This window comes from Pteropus alecto, unplaced genomic scaffold, assembly GCF_000325575.1.
Source record: "Pteropus alecto unplaced genomic scaffold, ASM32557v1 scaffold48, whole genome shotgun sequence".
Taxonomy (NCBI): domain Eukaryota; kingdom Metazoa; phylum Chordata; class Mammalia; order Chiroptera; family Pteropodidae; genus Pteropus; species Pteropus alecto.
This window is the reverse complement of record NW_006442110.1, coordinates 1199896-1222906: the sequence shown is the minus strand read 5'-3', so window position 1 is coordinate 1222906 and position 23011 is coordinate 1199896. Positions and strand designations below refer to the sequence as shown.

At 54.5% G+C, this 23011-nt stretch overlaps 1 protein-coding gene and 1 pseudogene across 1 annotated transcript in view; one reads left to right on the top strand and one right to left on the bottom strand.

Annotated features, from left to right (window-relative positions):
- The window catches only part of PRKAG2 (protein kinase AMP-activated non-catalytic subunit gamma 2), a 186452-nt gene that overhangs the window by 54046 nt on the left and 109395 nt on the right, over nt 1–23011 (bottom strand). Inside the window, exons 4-6 of the mRNA XM_006920611.3 lie at nt 14909–15136; nt 8030–8045; nt 5122–5155 (exon numbers count right to left, since the gene is read on the bottom strand). Of these exons, the coding sequence (XP_006920673.1) occupies nt 5122–5155; nt 8030–8045; nt 14909–15136 (278 nt within the window). The remainder of the gene's footprint in view (nt 1–5121; nt 5156–8029; nt 8046–14908; nt 15137–23011) is intronic.
- Nucleotides 370–490, top strand: LOC112469988 (annotated as a pseudogene).

Here is a 23011-nt window from a genome sequence, read left to right as displayed (position 1 = left end):
GGAGGAGGGACCCTCACACCAGCCAGGGCAGAGGAGAAGCCTTGAGGGCAAAGACGTTTGCAGGACGCAGCAGGCAAGTGGCCTTCACCGAGAGGGGAGCCTTCTTGGGGAGAAGTTAGAAAAAGGTTGGTAGACACCAGTGGGGCTCAAGAAACGCAGAGAGATTTCACGGCCTGGGATAGAGGGAGCGAACGTAGATTTCCTCCCAGCGTGTTTGGCAGTGTCGAAAGATTTTAGTATCTGTGACGCGTGGAAAGGGTTGGATACGGGAGAGCCCGGAACCAGCGAGAATATTTAAGACGCCTTTACGACGCGAAAACCGAGAGAAAAATACGTGGGACCTGGGATTTCAGTGGGTTAGGAAATAAATACTACGGCCACGCCCCCCTGAGCACGCGCGATCCCGGCTGATCTCGGAAGCTAAGCAGGGTCGGGCCTGGTTAGTGCTTGGATGGGAGACCATTTTTAGGAAGACCAGGTGCTGTAGGCGTAAAAAAAAAAAAAAGGAAAAAATAGGAAAAAAACCCAGTCTAATAATTATAAGTAGAAGCATCAAAAGAAGCCTTTAAATACAGCAATGAAATCTTTATGGAAGCAAAAACAAGCCAATAAAGGGAAGCTGACAGGATCACAAAAGCCGCACGGCACGGCTGTGAACACCATTCAAAAGCTTCTTGAAACGACGTGCTTATTTCTCAAAGCCCTTTGCCAACGCCTCTCTGCTGCCTACATTTCAAAACCCGTGGCTTAGTCTTAGCACGCTATACTGCCTTATTACTTTCTTAAAAAGAATGTCACTTGAAAATCAAATTTAGATTCGTTCTGTTTTCCTGTAGTGGTCCTAAATAGGGGTTAAAGTTTTGTTGTTGTTGTTTTTTTTGAAACAATCAGTTATACGGTTTTTAAAAAAGCTGTATGATCCGCAGCCACTCAGGGCCTTTCCTCTCCCCTCCCCGCCTTCCCTAACCCAGCCCAGCTCCTTGTCAAAGGGTTAGGGTACCTGCTTTCAGATTGCCCGGGAAGGCTCTTTACGAATGAGGTGACAGGCTCTGGAGTGGCGAGAACAGGGTGACAACAGACATGACCAAAACCGAGAAGACTCGGGAAGTGTGCAGGATTTTAGGTTTTAGAAGCAGAATTATCTGGAGTTGAGTTGAGTTCACTGCAGGTAGTCACAGCAGCATGAGGGGGGCGGCCCGCTGGACACTCTAGTTTTTCTCCTACATTTTTACTGTCCTCCATCCCGTATCTGAGGCAGTGCCAGAGACGGTAAATTGGGACAAATAAGGCAGGAGGAGACGTGTCAGAGACAGTTGGGATATATTATCATTGTTGCTGAATTCACCCCTAAAAAATGAAGAGATTCCCAAATTTAGCCTGAGGAGAGTGGCCCAAAATTCCAGGAATTACTCAGGAAATCTGTGAACAGGTAATTTTATTTTTTTTCTGCTGATGGGTTGTTTCCTTGGGCAATTTTATCCGTGAATAAGCTATGGCAGCTAAAAACTCAGTCTAAACCAGACGCCTTCGCAAGTTTAAGAAGTTAGAGGTTTAAGAAGTTACAGTTTTAAGAAGTTGTAAGCTCACTTGTTTATCGTGGGCAGAGAGAAATATAAACGTGGTGTCCGATGAGTCAAGGAAAATTCGAAATAACTAAAAAAGTCTGAGAAGGGTGACAATATGCACCACGCTTCATGACAGTGAGAAAAACCACAGTTGAGTTCACATGCAAGAAGTAGCTTAGCCCAACAATCTATTTTGCCCAGCGTAGATCTGGGCAGGACTAGATCCGTTGACGGGGCCCGAGCGTCTTGGAGAAGAGAGTGTGTGAACACAGCCAACGTTCATCTTTCGTTGTCTCCTGACATCATCGTGCTGGATCGGTGCTTCGATTCAAGTTAACATCATCACAGAACTCAGAAGCAGGGTACACGTCTCGAAAGGGCGTCATCGGCCATTGCCTCTTTCTGCTGAGATTTCGAAGATGGATCTCAAAGTCAAACATGTGACCAGAGCATAGAGAAAACGGAGGGACCACACAATGCTGCTGCGCCGACGGTGTGTTCTGACATTGTAGCTCAGGCCCTGCTGCCCTCGATGGCCCTGGCGCCGAGCCCGGCTCTGCCACACGCTGTGCGCTCAGCATGTCGCCGGCACCCGAGCCTCGTGCCCTGGGCGCTGTGTGCCCGGGACCATCCCCTGCCCAGGCGAGGTGCCCGTAAATGGTAGCTGCTCTTAATGTGGGGGCCGCCACTGGCGAAATGAAAAACGCATGGGTTTCGCAGGTAGGCTCCCGTTCGAATCATGCCTCTCACATTCACTAGCCATAAAAGCTGAAGCAGATGGCGCAAGTTTTTTCTAAACCTTCATTCTTAACCTGCAACATGGAGAGAATAATATCGCCCGGGCGGGGCGGGCATGGGAATGAGCTGGAACAGTGTATGCCTGGCCCAGGCATCAACAAGTGGGTTCCCACTGAGCCGCTAATGTCGCCATCTGCAGACCGGGCGGGGGAGGCTGACTGTGTCACGTCGTGAGGGCGGGGAGGCAGAGAACCTGCGTCTGCTGTCAGGAATCGGACGTGCCGAACGCTTGCTCTCCTTTGTAAAGAGAGAATAATGAGCTATATTCCATTCATAGAACGGTAGGCATTGGTACCACACGTCCCAGAGGGCCTGCTGTTGTCCTATGCGGTCTCCAAAGCCACCGAAGATCATTTTAAGACAGAAAATGCCATTTCCATCAATTATCTGCCACCGAATGCGCCTGACCTAATTCAGTATGAGGCTGAGAACACATACAGAAACACCATCCAATAGGATTTATCCCAAACCCGTGAAGAAGGGACGGGTTGTAAGATGATTTTAACTAACCCACGGCTAGTCTGGCTAAGCTTCTACGACAGTGTGCTATCATCATCCTATCATGGTTATTTCTGGGGCGGACGGAGAAGGACTGGATGCGTGCAAACCTAACACACAAGTTAAGTGCGGTCTACAGTTCACACCTAGTGACAGATGGAATTTCCTTTAATTGCCCACGTGTAAGACTGAGTGAGCGGGAAGGCAGAGTGAAAACACAGCCCTGTCTATGGACACGGGTCCCGAGAGCAGGAAGGGTCACAGATTCTTGAGCCGCTAAGACCAGGCCTGTATTCTGAAGATAATGTCTTGGATTATTTCAGCACAGAGTGTTGGATACATACAGCCTTTTGGGGGCCATACCAAGAAAAATTCTGAATGAACAAAGTACGTATTTTCCACTAGCTGTGTTTGAACGCATCAAACATAGCTCACAGAAAATGATTTCTGGAATCTGCTGTTACGTGCTGGAAGAGAATAAACCATGTTAATATTATATCCCCATTTAGTATCATTAAATACGGGTAGTGAACACAGAAAGCAGTATTGGGGGACCCCCCACACCAATCTTCAACTGAAAGGCCAGGTTCGAGTCCATGACAAGGACAGACCTGAAGCAGGGAAAACTCTTTCCTTCCCTGCTCACCTGACTCCTCAAAGTGGCAGCTGAGTCTCAGGCAGGCAAACAGCTCAAAAATCCCTTTTGGCCTCCAGGTACTGAAGTCTCTTATACTCGGTTTCTTAAAAAAATTTCATCACTGAGTAAATCTATTGAAATTGCACTAAATATCAACACGATCTCTACCTGATGGCTTCGGTATACTACACCTGTTCTCCGGGCTCTAGATACTTCTGGTCGTTCACTGTATGAGACCCAGTGGCGGGCTTTATAATTTGAATAGTATGAAAATAATAGTTAATACAGATTTTTATGAAAACGAGACTTCTCAAAATGACAGTCTCCTAACAACCAAACTATGTAAATTGAGACAGGGGCCTGATGATGATACCAGGCACAAAGCTAGGTTGCGAAGTGGTCTCGCATAGTCTACATCAGCTCTGTCTCTCTCTCCCCATCTGTGGATAAAGCATGACAAAGGCTACGTGGAAAAAATGCCACACCGCGATTTACCTGTCTCCAAGAGGCGGAATTGCAAGAAGCTTTTTCTTTATGCTTTTCTTTTCATAATGAGAGGATTTTTTTTTTTTTAAATTTCTAATTGTGGTAGAAATGCGCATAACACCATTTCTCCCTCGTAACCGTTTTAAGCACACCGTTCAGCTAAGTGCGTTCACGTTGTCGTGCGACCGGTCTCCAGGACTTTTTCATCTCGGAGAAATGCTATTTTTAGAAGAGATGATCCAATACTTCTCTAGATGGAGCTAACTTTTAAAATCAAACGCGAAAAAGGTAAATGGAATGGCCTCATCAGACTATACCAAGATAACTGAATCGTCTTACCAAGCTGTGAATGAACGCATGTAAGCGACGGGCTTTCAATCTGCTTTTGCTACAGTTCGAAGAGGAAATCTCCGGCAGACGGGTAGAGCTCACGGTAGAATTTCCTGTGTGGTTCCTTAGAACCACCTGCTTCAAAGTCCCTTTTTTTTTCCGAATGAAATATACCTCTTCTGTAAGCATGCGCAAGACGACCAGATGTCATTCTTACTCAGGACCCCAAATAGAGACGATTTAGGGTTTCATGTCGAGCCTCCAAAATAGTGGAAAAAGCGCGTTCCCACACGCAGCCTCATGAAACAGGTTCGCCCACGCACTGCTGGAGAATTTGGGCGGTCACTCATTAACAGGTTATGCACTCCATTCTCCGAGGCCCCAGAGGAGGCTTGTCTAAACTTTTCCACCGTTCCGACAGCTGGTTTCTACCAAGTCATTAAGGGGACGCTATTAATACCGGTGTTATGTTTTGTGTCACTTGTACCAATGATACTTCGCGAGCTGAAGTTAATGCTTTTCTAAGTGCTACGAGTTAAGGGACAATCCTGGTTCCGTGCCGAAGGAATTCCCATCTAAATGCAAATCGAGACAAGCAGGACTAGAAGGCATGAGCAGGTACAGTAATTTTTCCACTGCCTGATGTTCGCCCACCCCCCCCGTGCGTTTTCATACAACCGTATTGGTAAAGAAATGTTCCTTATTAAGATTAAATCATGCTTGTTTTCCTCCTTGCACCTGCAGTTACAGGGAAAGGAGCTCAGAGTCTGGATGTCTTTGATTTAATACACAGGAAATGAAATGGACAAAGAGAATCCTTTTTCGAAGCCCTGCGTCTGCACTGCGGGCTTTCCCTTCCAGGCGCCTGGTGTCTCTGTTTCATGTCCCAGAAGAATCACAGCAAGTGCGCCCCAAATGGAGCTTACCCTTCACCCCCAGATCTACTTCTCTTTCCTGACCTGATGACACTGCCATCTGTCCTTTCATGCCAGACACTGGAGAGTCACCGCAGCATCCTCCTCCCACGTGCCACACCGAGGCCATCCTGTTTTATCTCTTACGGACTATTCTGATTGACCCCTTCCTCTGAATCCCCACTCCTGTGGCCTTAATTCAGCCCTTTGTCATCTCTCGGACGAGCGTTGACTTTCCGCTCTGGTCTCCTTGCTCAGTCCTCACCCCATGAATGCCAACTGCTGCCCCAGGAAACTGGTCCGTGTCTTCGGCGGGTAAAGCCCCGCTGCTTGTCTCCTGCCTTGCTGGGAACGGGTCTCATTCTGCCACTTTGCACGGGATGTCCTATCAGATCACTGGGTGGAAGTAAAGGAGGCTCTGGCACAGATGAGTCAGGGGTTGGCAATTTTTTTTTTCTTGTTAAAGGCCAGATAGTAAATATTTTAGGCTTCGCAGGCCGTCTGGTCTCTGTGGCCAACTACTCACCTCTGCTGTCAGAGCAGGAAAGAAGCCACAGATGGTTCGTAAATGAACGAGTGTGGCTGTGTGTTAATAAAACTTTAATTACAAACGCGGATGGGGGGCCAGAATGTGCCAACCCCTGAACTGGGGATAGGCGTTAAGAAGCTGGGCCAGTGGATGAGGGACAAATCAACATGCTCAGCCTTCTCTAGAGGGGGCTGGGAACCATGCTAAAAGCATGGATTTGGGCCCCAATCGCCCTGGTTCAAATATTGACGTAAGTGTTGCTAGTTACGGGGCCTTCGGATAGCTTTGCACAGATTGTCATTCGACTCGCCACGGCCCTGAGAGATAAGCACGACCTTCCTGGAACTGAGGCGTGAGTGGAGCGGGGCCGACGGCTCGGGAAACTCCAAGTCCTTTCACGAGCATGCTCACGTGCTCGTGACTCGTCCACCTTTGAAAAGAAATGCCCTCTGGACACGCGGCTGCCACGGCCCTGACTCCCACCATCCCTTCACACCAGACTTCTCGACACAGCTGTCCACGTTCCCCGTCCGTGCTCTGTCCTCTCGCACTCAGTGACCCTCGGCGAGCTGGCTTCGGCCCCCGGTTTGTAGACACCGGTGATTGGTGTATGCAACAGAGATATGTTCGCTGTCACATATTTAGGTGACATCTTTCACACCACCGGCCAAGTGAGGGGCGACGTCTTCCACCTCCCGGTGGAAGCTCTGAGCACTAGCAGATTACCGGCTCGGCTCCAGCGCACGCCGCAAAACCAAGTGACACCAACGTTTTAACCGCTGTCCCTCCCAGGGGAGGGGTGGGTGCTCCTCTGGGGTGGAGAAGTCCAAGCTGAACGCTAAAGTGGCCGCTGCCCACACGGCAGACTGAGCTTGAGAAGGGCTGGCTCCATCAACCCAGACAGCGGGATGGCTTGCCACCGGAAGCACGCGCTTTGTGGCCCACATTTGTACCGCTGTGATCATGGCGCTGCCTATGGATCTTCAGAAGCAGAAATCCGCCCCTCCCCCACCTCCCACCGTCTGTTGGGCTATGTATGACCCAGGAGCCACGAGATGCAAGGTGCACCTAACAATTCAGCTCCGGGGGCCTGATCCTGCGGGGCAGGAATTTTCTCAATGGTCACTGAATACCCGGTGCCTAGTACAGTGCCCGACACACAATAGACTCACGAATGAATGATTTCTCTTCTGGGTCCCTGGGAGGTGACAGAGGCAGGGCATGTATCAAGTTAAAAAAAGAATCTTGAGGCAAAATGATCTGGCATGCTTTCCTTGGAGCTCAGCTACCCCAGGGGACAGAATCAGCAAGAACCCCAAAGACTCAGAGCACTGCTCAGGAAAACGGGCCAAGCTCTTAGCCCAGGATGCCTCTCCGGGCTGGGCTGTGCCTTCCTTCTGCTCATCAGCCACGATTCCATCAGGACAGGAACACGGGAGGAATGCCAACTATAATACCTTTTTTGGACAGCCAGGAAGTAGATATCCTCTGCCTGAGTCTTCGACACACAGGCAGTGCTCATCTGCGCTCAGCTCTCACGATAACCAAGCCTGTCATGAGTCAGTCCTCTGTGGCTGCTCCTGCGCCCAATGTGGAGTTTTTCCCAAACTATTTTTAAAATATCTAATCTGTGTGAGTAACAGGCTGCAGGACCGTTAGTTTACCATTTCTGGGCAGATAGTTTTAACATCCTCAAGACCTTTTTAGGTTGTCATTGGATATCTGAGACGGTGAGACAGGGATTCAAAAACCAAGTAGGGCGTGTAAGATCTGTAAGTGCTGCTTAATAGCAAGCGATCTGAAATATTATTAAGATTTCTAAAGTGGTTTCTGATCTTAAAAAAAAAAAAAGGGTAATTATTCTAAATAACAATCTTGAAAGATGGCTTAGGGATTTCCTTCCAAATATCTACCTAGGAAAACTAAGGACCTTGGAGGTGGGTTCAGTGGCTAGACAGACAGGTTTTTTTTTTAAAGGGTAGGGCCCTCGACCGACGGGAATGGTGCCCTAATAAAGGAGGAAGAGACGCCAGGGCTGTGGGCATGGGGGGCAGGGCCCATGAGGACACAGCGAGAAGGTGGCCTCCACCAGCCAAGGCGGGGCCTCAGGAGAATCCGACCCTGCGACGCCTTGAGCTCAAACTTCTGGCCTCCAGAACTGTGAGAGATAAATTTCTGTTGGTTAAGCCAGGGGTCCCCACCCCTTGGGCCAGAGACTAGTGCCAGTCTGCAGTCTGTTAGGAACCAGGCTGCACAGCAGGAGGTGAGCAACGGGCCAGCGAGCGAAGCTTCGTCTGTATCTGCAGCCGCTCCCCAGCACCAGCATCACCGCCTCAGCTCCGCCTCAGATCATCAGGCGTAAGATGCTCATGGGAGGCCCAATCCCTGGTGCCACAAAGGTTGGGGACTGCTGGTTTCAGCCCCCCAGTCTGTGGTGTTTTGTTATGGCAGCCCCAGCAGACTAATGTGACGTCTCATGGTTTCTGTGGGTCAGGAACTTGTGAGCAGTTCGGCTGGGTGGTCCTGGAGCAGGGCCTCTGACTGGGCCTCAGTCAGGTGCTGGCTGGGGCTGTGGTCTCACGTACCAGTCAGATGGCCTTTCGGGAGTGAAGGATCTCCCCTACCTGTTGAGACTCTGCCAGCTGCGACCTTCCGCTACGAGCTAGGACTGATCTTGGCTGAAGAGAGTCGCCTTGCCCAAGATCAGCCCAGCTCCAGGACAGCTCAGAGGTCACCTAATGGCTGGCTGGTTCGAAGGCAGAAGGGCCTGGCTCCTTTGCCCCGATGTGGGACAACACTGAGGGGTCCCCCAGCTCAGTGCTCCCTGAGGGGCTGCGGAGAGCATCACACCGTCTCCCTCGCTCCCGTTCTCCTGAGAGCACGCCCTAACACACGTCCCGCACACTGATCCGCCTCAGGGAACACACGCTCCAACGGTCTACAGGAAACCACTCTCGGAGAAGTGAACCATCTAAACGAGACTCCTTAGATCAATGAGCCTCTAGACTAGTCTACTGTGTGCCCAAATGCAGACCCCGGCTGCGGAAATCGGGTGATAAGACGCGTGGCAGACTTCGAAATTGGTCCCCACACTCCATGTCCACGCTCTCTGCGATGTGACTTTGTCACTTGCGCTTCTTTCTGTCGACCAAAGCTAGTCCTAGCCCAACCCAGATTCGAGGGGACAGGAAATGGACCCTGCCTCAGACGGCGGGAGCTACGGCGGGCCTGTCTGAGCCTAGGTCTCCAGAGGCCTCGCACGCACATACGTCCGCGTAGAACTCCGTCACTGTCACGGGAGCTGGCCTGCCGGAGCGGGAGAGGCCACACGGAACAGAGGAAAGCTGTTCCGGCGGAAGCCACTCTGGGCCAGCCAGTCCCCCGCTGACTTGGTAAGTGACCACAGATGTGGGAGTGAGCACAGCCGAGACCAGAAGAATGCCCGGCCCACACCGCTGACCCACGGAGCTGTGAACTAAACCAAGGGTCGTTGCCTTAAATTTGGGGGAGGTTTGTTGGGCAGCAATAGAAAAACAGATACAGTACTCGATCCCACTGGATACAGCCAGCGACCAGGAACAAGAAGAGGATGCAGACCCCAGGCTGCAGCGGATGCCTCGGGCTCCTGCCACGGCCTCTGGGGCACCCAGCTGCTGTGGGGGTTGCTGCTCACGGCTCAAACTGTCAAATTTCTTACAGGATTGTTCTTAGGTGACAGGTGGAGGTGCCGTTCCATCACTCTGGGACATCTCGTAACTACTTGGTGTGAGGGCGCAAAAGCCCAGGTTCCTTGCCTCTGGGGAGGGCAGATTCTGGGGCAGGTGACACCCCAGGGCTCCCCTGTCCTCGGCTGCAGCAGGGTCTCGTCCGACACCACACGCTGGCTTTGCTTCTGCCCTTCCCTTGCACTTTGCAGCTTTCCTCTGGGAAACAAACTTCCTAAGAAACAAACAAACGGGAATCCGAAACCCTGCTTCTAGGGGACTCTGCTTCTAGGGGACCCTGACCCAAGACGCAGGCCAAGAGTGACATTCCTAGAAGAAAAACAAGGAAAGCATAGCAGTGACTCCCGTAGAAAGAAAACTGGAAAAGCACTGATCATCCTGAGACCTCTGCGTCGCATTTTCAACCCAGTGGAAGGCGACTCCTCCATTGGTCCAGGACCAACAACAGCTCCACCGTGGGCTCCCGCCTCCAGGGAAACCCGCCCGTCTCCTTTGCAGACCAGACCCAACGCCTGCTCTCTCCCCTTTATCTCGAAGTGCTCCCTTCCTGCCGACCCCTTCCCCATTCGTGCTTAAACCCATTCCCACGCGTGGGAAGGAACCATGGCCTCCACGCTTCCAGCTGCGGGCCCGCCCCCTCCCCTTCAATGTCAGGATCCCTGAAAGAGTTGCCTGCTCTAGAGCTTTCCATGGCTTTCCCGCCTAGTCCTTGGGAGCCGTCACGTGCCTTCTGCTCGGGACCGTGCTCCTGGAGGTATTCCTGCCAAGGGTATCTCAGTGACCTTGGTCCTCACGTGCCACGCCGGTCGGCTGCGTTTGAAGGTGCCGATCCCTCCCTCCAAACGCAGGAAACACGGCGAAGCACGTTCCTTTTGCTTCTGTGACTCTGTGTTTGCCTAGTTTTCTACCTACTTTCCTGGCAATTCAGAAGCCTCTTCCTCTGTTTGTTTCTTGAATGTTCACGTTTCTCCTCACCTGCTACACGTCTCCGGATTATTTTATCTCCTGTCACTGTGCAAACTACCATTTGTATTCTGATGATTTTCAAACATTAATTTCTAGCTTCGGACGCACACCTCCCGTGGCTCTTTGGGCACCTGCTGAGAATGTCCCACGGGCCCCTGACTGTACCACTACCCCGAGACAGCGCCCCCCACACAGAGACGTGCTCGCTCACACACACGCGCACGCACAGCCCGCTCCTCCCCTCCCCAGCAAACGCAGCCACCACCGTCCAGTTCCCCAAGGCGTCTGGAACCTTCCCTGATTTTTGTCTTCCCTCGGCTCGTCGATCACCACATTCCAAGTTCCTCTCGCAGCGGGACCTCCGAAACAGCTCTGTATTTCTAACACTGGTTATTCTGCTTTTTGTTGTCTGCGGCTGCCGCCAGGCCCGGATCACTTCATGCCACGACTCATCTGAGCGCCTGTGCTCCCCAAGTCCGATCTAACTCCCACCCCAGCCTGGGGGGATCGCCTCCGAGCGCAGAGCTGATTGATACACACAACGGGGCGTTTCCTCCCGTGAGAACTACAGGGTCTATCAAACTCGGTCTACCAAACTCTGTCGTACTCACCTACCTGCCTGCACCCCCCAAACAGACAAAAGCTCCTCCTTTTGTCCAAGTAGTTATTAGCGATTATCGAAACCCTCCCACGGATAATGCACTGTTCCTCGGGTAGTGAAGAGAATGAACGCTGTCCCCGCCTCACGAGAGGGACACGCATTTGTGACCCCATCATCCTTTCCCGGTGCAGTTCCTGGCACGACGCAGTGTTTGCTGAGTAAATAAATGATAAAACGGGAGCTGCCTACTAAAGACTAATTAATTACCTCCAACCCCTTTCCAATTTTAGAGGAAAATTCATGGGAACAAATTTTATAAAAGTGATCTCCATGGTCAGTGTTTACAGAAAGTATCTTTTTATTCCAAAAAGCAGAGATAAATTGTATCTAAATATTGTCAGGCTGACAGAAGTCTTCAGGCGGCTCGCATCCTCCATGAAGATCATGCTGAGAGCCAAATTAATGAGGTCAGCCCAGCTCTTAAAAAACTTAGCACATAAATTAAAGACATTCGACACAATCCAATTATAAAGAAACACACTTTAGATAATCTTGAAACTACCCCCGGCCAAGGGCAGCTGCTTGCAGAAGAGGCCTGGGCCGAACCACGGCTGCAGAGGCTGAGAGTAGCCCCTGGGGAAGACAGGCCCCCGAGGCCTTGGGCGACAAAACTTACAAATGGGATTAAGGCCCTGTTCAATGTCAGGTAGCCGACAGACAGCATATCTTCCAATTTTGAAACTGAAACATGTCATTTCAAAACACGAGTGGGGAGCCTCTCTGATCACCCTGATTTTCTGCAGCTCAAACTACATCGACGTTGTGTAGTCTCGACTGGATCTTTTTCCTTAACTGTGGTAAAATACACATAATGTTAAAGCTACCGTTTTAACCGTTTTTCAGAGGACGACGTGGTGGTATTAAGCATATTGATTTTGTGGCTCAACCATCACCATCATCACCAGAACTTTTTATATCTGGCAAAACCGAAACTGTCTCCAGTAAACAACTCCCACCCTGCCCCTGCCCAGCCCTCGGCATCCACATTCTACTCCTCTCTGTCTCTATGAATCGACGGCTCGTATAAGTGGAATCACGCAGTGTTTGTCCTTTGTGACTGGCTTATCTCACTTGGCATCACGTCCTCGGGGCTCAACCACGTTGTAGCCCGTGTCAGAATTTCCTTCCCTTTGGAGGCTGGATGATAGTCCACTGTATGGATGGACCACATCTTTGTTTATCCGCTCATGACATCTGGATCATCGTTGAAATCTCACAGTACTGTCACACGCACCGTCAGGGTTCCTGACCAGGGCACATGGCCCGTGTCCATCGCTGAGTATGGATACAGCCTAGGACACTTCCTCTCTGGCTCCAAAAGCCAGGCTGGAGGACTCAGGCTCGGCGGCCTCGCTGTTGTGTGAAGTATAAACAGTTAAGAACGTCACTCCCTCGTCACAATCATGGGGGACAGAGGACCGTGGGCTCTCTGTGTTCTCCGCTACAGGCTTGTCCGGAGAACAAGAACTCGTGTAATCGGGAGAAAACCCCGTGTCTGTATCTGTCACCATCGCTCAAATGATCTAAAGCCAAAATAACCGCTTTCTCTTCAAATCAGTGTCTCTTCTTAAATGGGGCTATTCTACCAACTGTCACTGGTCAGTGAGAAGCAGCCAATATTTTGAGACTTTTCCATCTCCCCTATCGCTTAATCCTCTCCGCTGGCCAGTTCCCTGCTTGCTCCCTTCCCTGGTCTTCCCCCTGTTCCCTGCTCCCACGGGGTCTGTCCACTCCAGATCTCCTGGCTCCCTGGTCCCTGGGTAGGTCTGGCACAAGGCTGGAGGGCAGGAAGAGGCAGAAACGCCAGGATCTCTGTCCCTCTGCCTCAGATGGCATCTCCGGCCAGCGGCTGCTTCTCCCCCACGGCTCCAGCTCCTGCCAGGCAGGCACACGTGGTCCCACCTCCCTTCTGAAGGGGCCTGGTGACACCAGCTCCTCTAACTGTCCCTCTGGCCCTAGGGGGTAGGAGCTTCCTGCTTTTGATAATCTTTGGGTTCCTCTCTTAGATTCTTTCGCACCCCATTATCTCTATCACCGAGGCTCACTGTTAAACGCCCAGAAAGGAAAACGGAAGCCTCTCCAGATCTTTCCTCGCTGGTCCCCAAGAACGTGGAGGTCCTTCCTCCTGGGCCTAGCTCTGCGGGGCCACTGTGCCACTCCACGCCTGGACTTCTCGGCCCCCCCCCGCCGCGGTCTCCTGTCTTCTGTCTATGCCGCAGTCTGCGGCAGGTCCCCAACGGCCCAGAGGCAGGCCCCAGCCACTGCTCTACACCAGGACCTCCTCCTTCCCCACGCCCCTCGCCACACTCACTCCCACCCGGGTCATGGCTAATCTTCTTTTCTAGAAGGCTCTCCCTCCACCTCTCCTTACTTAGACCCTACCAGCTGCTCAGGCTCAGCTTGGTTGGTGCCACCGCATGGAGACAGCATGATGTTCCCTCTTTCAACTCCTGCGGTGCCGACAATTTCTTTCACTCCTTAGCCCCACCCAACCTACTTCTGCCTCTACTTAACTTTTATCTGAGTGTCATTCTGTTCCAGTAAGACTAGGTCCCGGAAGGCAGAAACGATAGCTTGCATTTTACTCCTCACACTTAATACTCTGCTGAGCAAACATCTAATAAAATAACCACAGGATGAACACAAACCATAGCAATAGCACGTCCTCTGTGTGACAAACCCATCTTCTTTCTCCCAAGATATCAACTGTTATGGTTGGACTGTGTCCCCCAGAAGCTAGTTGAAGTCCTAACCTTTGATACCTGTGAACGTGGCTTTATGGGGAAATCAAGTCTTTGCAGATGCCGTCGAGTTATGAGGAGGTCATACTGGATTAGGTTTGGCCCTAATCCGATGACCAGGGTCCTTCTAAGAGGGTAATCTAACCTGGACACAGGGAGGACAGACGAGTGACGATGGAGGCAGAGTCGAGAGTGACGCTGCCCCAAAGCAAGAAAGGTCTGGGGAGCCGGAAGCTGGACTAGGCAAGGAAGGACGCTCCGCTAGAGACTTGGGAGGTTTCAGACTTCCGGCCTCCAGAACTGAGAGACGATGGCTTCTTGCTGTTTTCAGCCCCACCCCAGTTTGTGCTACTTTGTTACAGCGGCCCCAGGAACTAATGCAACAACCGAATGAAATAGTTACATCCAGACAGACAGCTCTTAGGGGTGTGATTCTCATGTCCTTGCTAGACACGGGCGTCATTTTGACTAGCTGTGATACCTAACGTACCAGGCAGGCAGTGAGGGCCGGAGTCGCCACGTTAGGGTCCTGGGCGGCAAAGTAGAGGGTGTCAGGGCTGTAGCTAAGCCAGCTTCCTCCATCGACACTCACTCATGCTACTTCTCGGAAGGATGCACAGTCACCTGCCTCACCCCTGCTCCAACTGGAAAGGCTCACCCTTTCAAGAACGCTTCCCAACTCAAATGATGTCAAGCGTTAAATCTTAAAATTCTAGAATCAAATTTCTATTAAAAAAATTTTTTTTTTTTTTTTGCTTTGCCTATGACTTGTTACTTTGGCATCCCACTCAGGACAAATTCAAACAAAGCTTTTCATGACTGATTTTTAAAAAGCAGCCAAGGGAACACAAAGCTTTTTCTGGTCATGTTCTAGATGTTACTATTTTTCACGAGACTCCATGTGCCTACTGGGCCCTCCTCATTTTCTTTCCCCCTCAGCCTGTGATTTATAATAAAGTACACCAAACACGTCAGGATGCCCAGGCTTAGCTTCAGCCGAAGGCAGTCAGACCCTGCCCTCCCTCGCGACGCCTGGCAGCTCGCCCGCGGGACACGGCCCAGACTTACGGTTTTGGAGGGAGTGTAGTGTGTCGGTGATGCCGACGGCGGCCTCGACGAACTCTGAAAGGAAGACGGGCAGAACCTCTGGCCCGTGTCCGGAGGGGGAGACGAGGCATAGATACGATTTTCCAGTCGCTCAGGCTCATGCTTATAGGATTCGAGAGGAAACGTGTGTTGCTTGGTCACTTGGGTGGGTGTCGACGGTGAGGATGAGAGGCCCGAGGCTGAGGAGGAAACCGGAAAGTCCTGTGAGGAGTCTGGCTGAGGCGGAGGACGCAGAGCTAGGCTCCTCCATACCCAAGCGCCCCAAATCCCAAACGGCAAGAATCACGTCATTAAATTCTGAATACTGGGGACAAGCGTTTATAAACCTGTTCCTAATCCCTGAAAAGCATGTGTCCAGAGATCCCCTCGTCATCCAGCCTGCGTCGTGGGCACTGTCCCCTCGCCGTGCGTGTGTGTGTGTGTGTGTGTGTGTGTGTGTGTGTGTGTGAGCGGGGCGGTGCTCGGATAGTTCAGATGTTGTCTGGGAGAAAGTCTCACACACACACACACACACTGGACGTTCTTTCCCCTGTTCGGTCAAACCCCGTTTGGTCCCCTCTCCTCCCCTACAAAGTGGCACGGTGCCCGGAGCACCCTCATCACTCAAGAGAAGACAGGAAGATTCACAGAGGATTCAACAGAGTCGAAGGTCAATGTCGCAGACGTCACGTTACAGCATACGAGGCGAACTATGGCTGTCGAAACGCGCATCATCACTACGGCCTCCGTGAGTTCGTAGTCGGGGGAATTCGCCGGGAGGGTGAGTGAGTGGGACTGGGGAGGGGACTTGCAGAGTGAAGGTTTGGAGGGACGGGAACGAGGAGGAAGCACACGGGGAGACTGGGGACACGGATCCGCCAGGACACTCCCGTCTACGTGAACGGGGTCTGTGCAGTCCAGGGGGCCCGTCTCGGACAGGCGGCCGTCACTCATGTCTAGTTGATTACGCCATAAGATCATTGTTCTGGGTTGAATTGTGTCCCCCAAAGAGACATGTTGAAGTCTTAATCCCCAGCATCTGTGACTGTGACCTGGTCTGGAAACAGGGTCTTTGCATACTGCAGTCGGGTGGGTCCTTAACTCAATGTGGCTAGTGTCCTTATGAGAGGAGGAATCACAGAGACATACACGGGGTGAAGGCCATGCGACAGCGGAGGCTGGGGTCGGAGCCGTGCATCTGCCAGCTGAGGATGCCAGGGGCCGCGGGCAACGGTTGGAAACTGGGTGAGGCGGGGGAAGGGCTCGCCCCAGGGCCCGGGAGGGGTGCGGCCCGGCCAGCACCTGGGCTCAGACCTCAGCCTGCGGAGTTCAAGGGCACGAAAGCCTTGTTTCTCGCCACCCGCTTCTTGGCTACGGCAGCTCCAGGAAACCAACGCCGTTGCCTGGTGTGGATTCATTTTCCAGGAGAAGCGGGATCCAGATGTGGCCCTGGTCTCCGCATCTCACAGGTGACCACATAAAACGTTCATTTGAAATTTTTCAATGATGCAAGTGAAAGCAAAGATGCCAGTGGACACGGCCAAGGCCACCCACTTGCTGCTTCTGACCGAGACAGGAACCAGTCAGCCCACGAAGCCAGCGCCTGCGTCTCTCCCGCCCAGAACGTGCTCTGTGCCACGTCCCGGACAACTGTCCTCCATCCCCGTGCACATGTGTGTCCCCCTCACTTCCTACAGTGGCCTCCCAGTCAGGTGTCAGGTCAGACAGGCTTCTGACTCTCTGCCCGTGAGCCCTCCGTCCCCTGAACTGTGTGTTCCCTGTCAGCGACAAGCTGAAGCCACATGTAAAGCGTGTGAGTCCTTGGGGTACAGACCCCATCCGTGCACTCTAGGCCCCACAGGACCCAGGCTGTCCTGGGCAAGGGGACGGAGCTGGGTAAATGCCCGCCGGCCAACAGGAGATAGGAGGGAGCAGGGAGCGGGTAAGTCTCAGGCTTAGCTCGAATTTCCTCTCCCTCCCTGGGGAGAACATCTTGCTTGGGTAGAAGTTCTGGAAGTGACCAACTAAAGGAGCATCAGTCACACTCAGCACAATCCTGCTCCCAAGCCCCAGGCTGCCCTCCGGGGAAGCTCTTGGTGGAAGCAGGAGCTAGAACGTTCTACCCTCAAACCCCAAACCCTTCTGAAAACAGAAGTTTCCCCTCAAAGGTCCTGAGAAGCAAGGCCTGCCTTGAGGGGGGCTGGGGGTGATGGGAGGGGGAGGAGGGGAGCGGGAATGGAGCAGGAGGAGAGCTCACGGTTTAGCAGCTCTCAGAGGGGAGACGGGGCATTCTGGCGGGCAGGATGACAAAGGAGCCGCCTGGCCCAGGTCCCAGCCCTGCTCCAGGCCAGGATCCCGGGTTGTGGCACCAGCGTTCCCCAGAGATGGCCACAGGAGGGCGAAGAATGAGGACGCCAGCCAAGGCTCGGAGGGGTGTGCCAGCTTTGCAGAGGCGGCTGCTGGGGGCCAGGGAAGGCAGGGCCTGTGCTACTTTGTTTGTGGCGCCAGGCGCCTGGCCGGCCCCAGGCCCCCAGGAGTGGTGGCGTGTCCGCCCTCGGTTCTTTCAGTGAGAGAGTCCTCAGCCTGGCTCCTCGCAGGGTGGCCTGGAACGGGCTAGCTCTCGGCGACGTGGTCCAGCAGGCAGGAAATTCTGTGGTCCATGCTCAAAACTCTCCCCCCAGCCATGGGATGCAGGGGCCTGTCCTGTGCACTTCTTGGGGGCGTACCCTGCTTTCTGGGGTGAGTACTGGAACCCCAATAGAGGGGAAGAACAGAGTAGGGTGGGGTGGGGACAGTTTAGGCTCAAAAGCTTGTGCCACCGACCACATCCTAACCACCCGCAAGAGCCCCTCCGGGAGCCTCGGCTCTTCCTGTTAAGGAGCAGCCGGCCCTGAGACCTCCAGTGCGTCCCTCAGCCGGCACTGCAAAGCACCCACAAATGTCCTACTGTGGGGCAGCATCCAAACCGGCCCCTCGGCCTTGCCTGTGACCTCGCTCCCAGCCCCGGCCGGACTTGCTGGCTCAGACCGCCCCCACGCGGCCCGTGAGAGGCCCAAGGGAAGCAAGTCCCCGCTGGGGAGGGGAGGCGTTAGGGCAGTGTGGCTCGAAACTACATCTGCGGACGGATGCATCTGTGTAACTGCTCCGTGGCAAGTGCACAGGGTCATCCATCACCCGGTGTTTGGGAGGCGGAGGCTGGAGGCACAGACGCTCGTCCGTTTTTTAGCTCAGATAAATGATGGCACATCCGCAGCGGCAGCCACGGTCCCCACGGAACGCAGCAGGCCCCGGCGTTCTGCGTGTCCCGAGAGGGCGCGGTCAGTGACGAGAAGCAAACTGCAGAGCCATCTGTGCAGAACGATGCCATTTGTAGCTTCCAAAAAAGAAGGGAAGAATATACATGCACACGTACCGACGATCTGCCCGTCTGCGTGTGCCTGCAGCGTCTCTGGAAGGATCTGGAACACGGGCTGTGTCACGTGACGGCGGCGGCTGGCCGGGAAGCCTTCCGGTGCGTGCCCCTTTCTGTGTTTCAACTTTCACATCATGTGAATGGATCGTCTATTCAGAAGGTTACTTTTCTGAGCCACTGGTCTGCTTTTGAGCCAAGAGGGCAGCGAACACTGTTTTTAAGTGCCCCTGCGGACGGCGGGCAGGAAGCAGAAGCCCACGGGGTAGGCCTGGCCTCACCTGAGCCGCGGGCCTCGAGCGAGTGGGCCCCTTGCCCTGGACAGGTGACCCGGGTGGACCCGACGGCTGTGCACACGCCCACAGCCTCCCCGCCAGCGCTCTGGGCGGCCCTGGCCTTTTTCACGCACGCGGTCTAGAGTAACGAGAGAAAAGGAAAAGCTCGTTTTGTTCCTGATCTCAAAACGGAGGCCAAAACGTCCTTGCCGACAGTCGTGCCGAGCAGCACGGAGCGAGGGGGCGCATTTTCGGCTTCCGCTGCGTGAAGGGTTTGCTGACATGCAGTTTCTAAACCCACTGGTCAGACGTGAGCGGGCCCGTGTGGTTTCTCGCTTCGGAGGGATGGTGAGGAGGGTCATAGGGGGTGGTGGCACAGGCAGGGGCGTCAAACGGAAGTGCACATAAGGATCCGTGCCACAAAGAGGGGCCTCGGAAGAAACAGAAAGTCCCGGGCAATACGTGCGGGCCGGGGTGGCACGAGGGAGGACCCACTCCCCACGGCCAGGCCTTTTCTCCAAGAGCAGCTCACTGCTCCGATTTTTAGCCCTTTCTTTGTCAGCTTTCCCTCTGCCTCGTTGAGCTCGGCTCCTCCCTGCTTCATGCCTCGCCCTGGATGCGGGTGTTCTCGCTGCCACGAGGCGGCTCTCCCCGGGGCTCCTGCGCCTTTGCAGCCCGCTGCTTCGAGACTGTGCTCCAACTGCCCCAGAATCGCCCGACCCCTGACGGGCACTGTCCAGGTGTTGTCCCCGCCCCCTCCTCCCACCAGGCCAGAGTCTCTTGACTCCGGTCCCAGGATTGGCCTGGACTGTGTCACCATCTAACGGCACTGGCTCTGGCTGCACTTGAGTCTTAACCTGGAGTAAGGTTTTGGGCTGCAAGTTTTGCTTACGGACTCGAAATCTGTTTCACGATCTTTTATAATTGAAACTACACAAAATACGTTAGAGAAAAACCCAAGCTATCTCGGAGTCACAGCTTTATGGTAAAGCAGTAGGTGAAGGATTCTATTAAGAAAAAAAAAAACACTTCTTTTAGGACATTTTCTCAGGTTCTTACTCTTCTAGAAGGAATCCGGGAAAAATAGGCAGTTTTTACAGGGCTCCCTGTGCCGAGTCATTGAAGAGTTGCCTCTGGGGTGTCGGCATGCACACGGGTAGACGGGCAAAGGACCACAGACGGGTAGACGGGCAAAGGACCACAGACGGGTAGACGGGCAAAGGACCACAGAGCAGGCGTGGGAGGGGGAGGCCGTGGCATGTCGCAGGGGCTCCCTTTTACTCAGTCTCGCGGTGTGGTCCCAGCCTCCGGGCTGGCCCCGGCCTTTGGAAGAGCCGCGCCCGCGTCACGCTCATCCGGAGGCCTGAACTCTGCTCCGGGACGCCCAGTGTGACCCTTCGCCTAGAGCAGGAGACAAGAGCACACGTGTCCTTTGATGCCGATGCTCAGAGGCAATCCTTGGGGAAGCGGGGAGAGAGAAAAGCCCTCAGCTGTTTTGTAAGAGGAAGAGATTCTAGAACGATCCACTTCCCACACAAAATGGTTTGCGTGGGACCATCTGCCAAGGGTTCTTCCGGGAAGGGGAGAGGGCAGTGCCAGCCCCCTCCGGTGATGGTCTTCGTGGAGTCAGATGAAGTCTGCTGAATGTGACAGCACGAGGGCGGCCCCCACCAAGGAATCACAGCCGGTGAGTGACCCGAGCGGACGAACGTCTCGTGAGCTCATTCTGCAGTGGAGGACACGCAGACCCTGAGGAGTGAAGTGTCAGAAGTCGGGCCACTCGTGGCCATGAGCTGGGCCTTTAGACCCTTCGTGGGGTCCGTCCCTGGGCCGGGAGGGGTCGCAGACCCGGCTTCATGACCATGGGTGTAAGTGAGGGTACACATTCGCACGGGGGACAGCAGGCGCCTGGAGTCGAGGGTGAGAGGGGGACCCTCAGGGTACCCTCTGCCCCCTCACAGCTGCACACGGGATCCCCCTGCAGCAGCTGCACGGGGACGAGGGGCTGGAGGCCGGTCATGAGCAGGCAGGCTGGGTTTGGGGCAGAAAGAGGAGCCGAGGCGACTCTAGGTTCTTTCCTGGGTCAGTGCAGTGACCGCCACTTCCTGAGGCCACAGGGAAGGACACGGCCTCAGCAGGAGGGCACGGAGTTTCACGCTGTGGGAGCCGGGGTGCCCGGTGGGCGTTTCCAGGCAGAGACTCCCCCACCCCCGGGCCTTGCCCTGCTCAGACGTGCTCTCCGGTCAGGTCTGGGTTCCCAAGCACGTTCGGACAAGCCCTCCGAGCCGCGCTCTCTCCAAACCGCCCGTTTATAACGCGCATCGCTCAGCCCGTTGCTCCTGCAGAGCCAGCCCGTCAGTGCCCACAGGTATCGCGACGACGTAATCGCAAATCTGGTTTGAGGGTTCGCGTGGAATTCACTCTGCCGAGACGGGACCCCAAGGCCAGGAATCTCCACGCCTGCCTCCCCTCTCTGCACCTGGACACGGCTTTGTCCCGGCCCCCGCTGGGGTTCCCGGTCGCCCACTACCTGCTTCTTATTCTAGCTGCAGGTGAAATTCCCCAGGAACTGGGAAGTTTGTGGGTCCCAGGACCCTGCGATAATCAGATGAAATCGACATATGAAGCGCGGACACACAAATGAGTCTCTCTTTCTCTCTCTGAAATAACCTTGAGGCAATTCTAACTCTCAGAGCCAGGTTCCAAGAATTTGAGTTCCCAGGGGTCCCCACACATTGTGACAGTTTTCATTCCCACAGGGTGGCCAGACTCCCACCGTGTCAGCTTCTAACAGGAGCTGTGTCCACGCTGAGGGACCCACAAGAGCAGAACACGGGCCTGAACTCTGGTGGACAAGCGACGTAACCACCAGGCTGAGAAGGCAGTGGCACCCGGACGTGGACGTGGACGGAGTCTCTGGAGCATGCTCGAGTTTTCCCTTTACTCTCTACAGTTCGGGTGTTTGAATCACTGAGAACCTTGCTGGCAGCTCCCCGCCACCCCGGCACAGACTGGGGGCGCTCACCCCCGCTGGACTGCCTCACCCTGAGGGTGCTCCCAGATCCCCTGCCTCAGTACTGGTGAGCAGGGGCCGTGGGCGATCCACGGAGGGCTCTGAGCCACGTCCTCTCCCCAGGGTGCGTCCTGGGTCACCCTCAGTCGTGCGTGTCTCTGACAGTCAGGATGCGCTGTCCTGCCAGGCGCTGTCCCACGTGGCCCCTGGGAGCACTTCCCAAATCTCCACCTTAGAAGCGGGAGGAGGAGGAGGAGCAGGGGAGACGGGCTGGGGGGAGGGGAGCCCGCCCTGCTCGCCTTCCCGCTGGGTCCCCGTGGGCCAGGTGGTGGCTGGCAGCCATTCCCGGGCATTCCCGTCCTTGGTGCCGGAAGCAGCCGGCTGCCACGGGACACCGGGCAGGGCTCTCCTGTGGGTCTGTTGACTCAACAACACATCACCTGACACCAGGCCTCGGGGTGCGAGCTGCCAGGGACGGGATGGTGCGGGAGGCCAGGGAGGCCCGGGCGGGGAAGGCGTCCAGGCGGCCTCCGCACCAGCGCTGGCGTCTGCGGGGCTCGGGCTGGGCTGTCACCTCCTGCAGGACGGCCTGTGAGCCCTGCCGGCCGTCTGTCCCCAGCGATTAATGAGGGTCTCCACGGAGGAGGAAGAGGTGCGGGAGGAAAGCTGCAGAGAGAGGGGGTCGGAGTCTCGTGGTGGAAACACACACACTGGCTGCATCCATCCTTTTAAAGACATCCCGGAACCGCAAACCCAGGCCCGGCCTCCGCCCTCGACAACACAGCCACACGACAACAACAGTCCCGGGAGACCGCACGCCGGAAGGTTTCCTTTTAGGAGAGGTCCCGACGCCACCAGAGGGGATGGGAAAGGGTCCGCCTTCCTGGGGAGCCTAGAATTCCCTACCTTCCAGCGTCTGACCTACAATAACCACCCCTGTCGGAGCTTCTCTCACGGGCAGGGGAAGGCCCCGAACCCCCAAACACCTCGCCTGCCTGATCAGTCCTTTGCGGACGCAGCCTTTCTGCACGCTGCCTTTGCCGGAAAGGCCCCGCGCCCTAACCAGTCATCTCGGCCGACCTGCTGGAGGCTGGTCCCGTAACACTTACTCCACAAGTGACGCCGAGGGGGCGCCACCAACAAGGCACAGCAAGGGAAGATCAGCGGGAGCCCTGGACCAGGCGTACCCAGCTAGGACGCCCCGCCTCCGCGTAGCTGAACCTTCCCGCTGGTGTCCCCTCACTGGGCTTCCAGGACTGTGTGTGAGAAACGATGTCGGAAGGCTGTGCTCAGCGGGGCAGGCTCCTTCCCATCCCCCTTCCCATTCACTTCACCTTCGGCATCTCCTGCTGGCTCCGTTCGTCTCTCCAGTTAATCA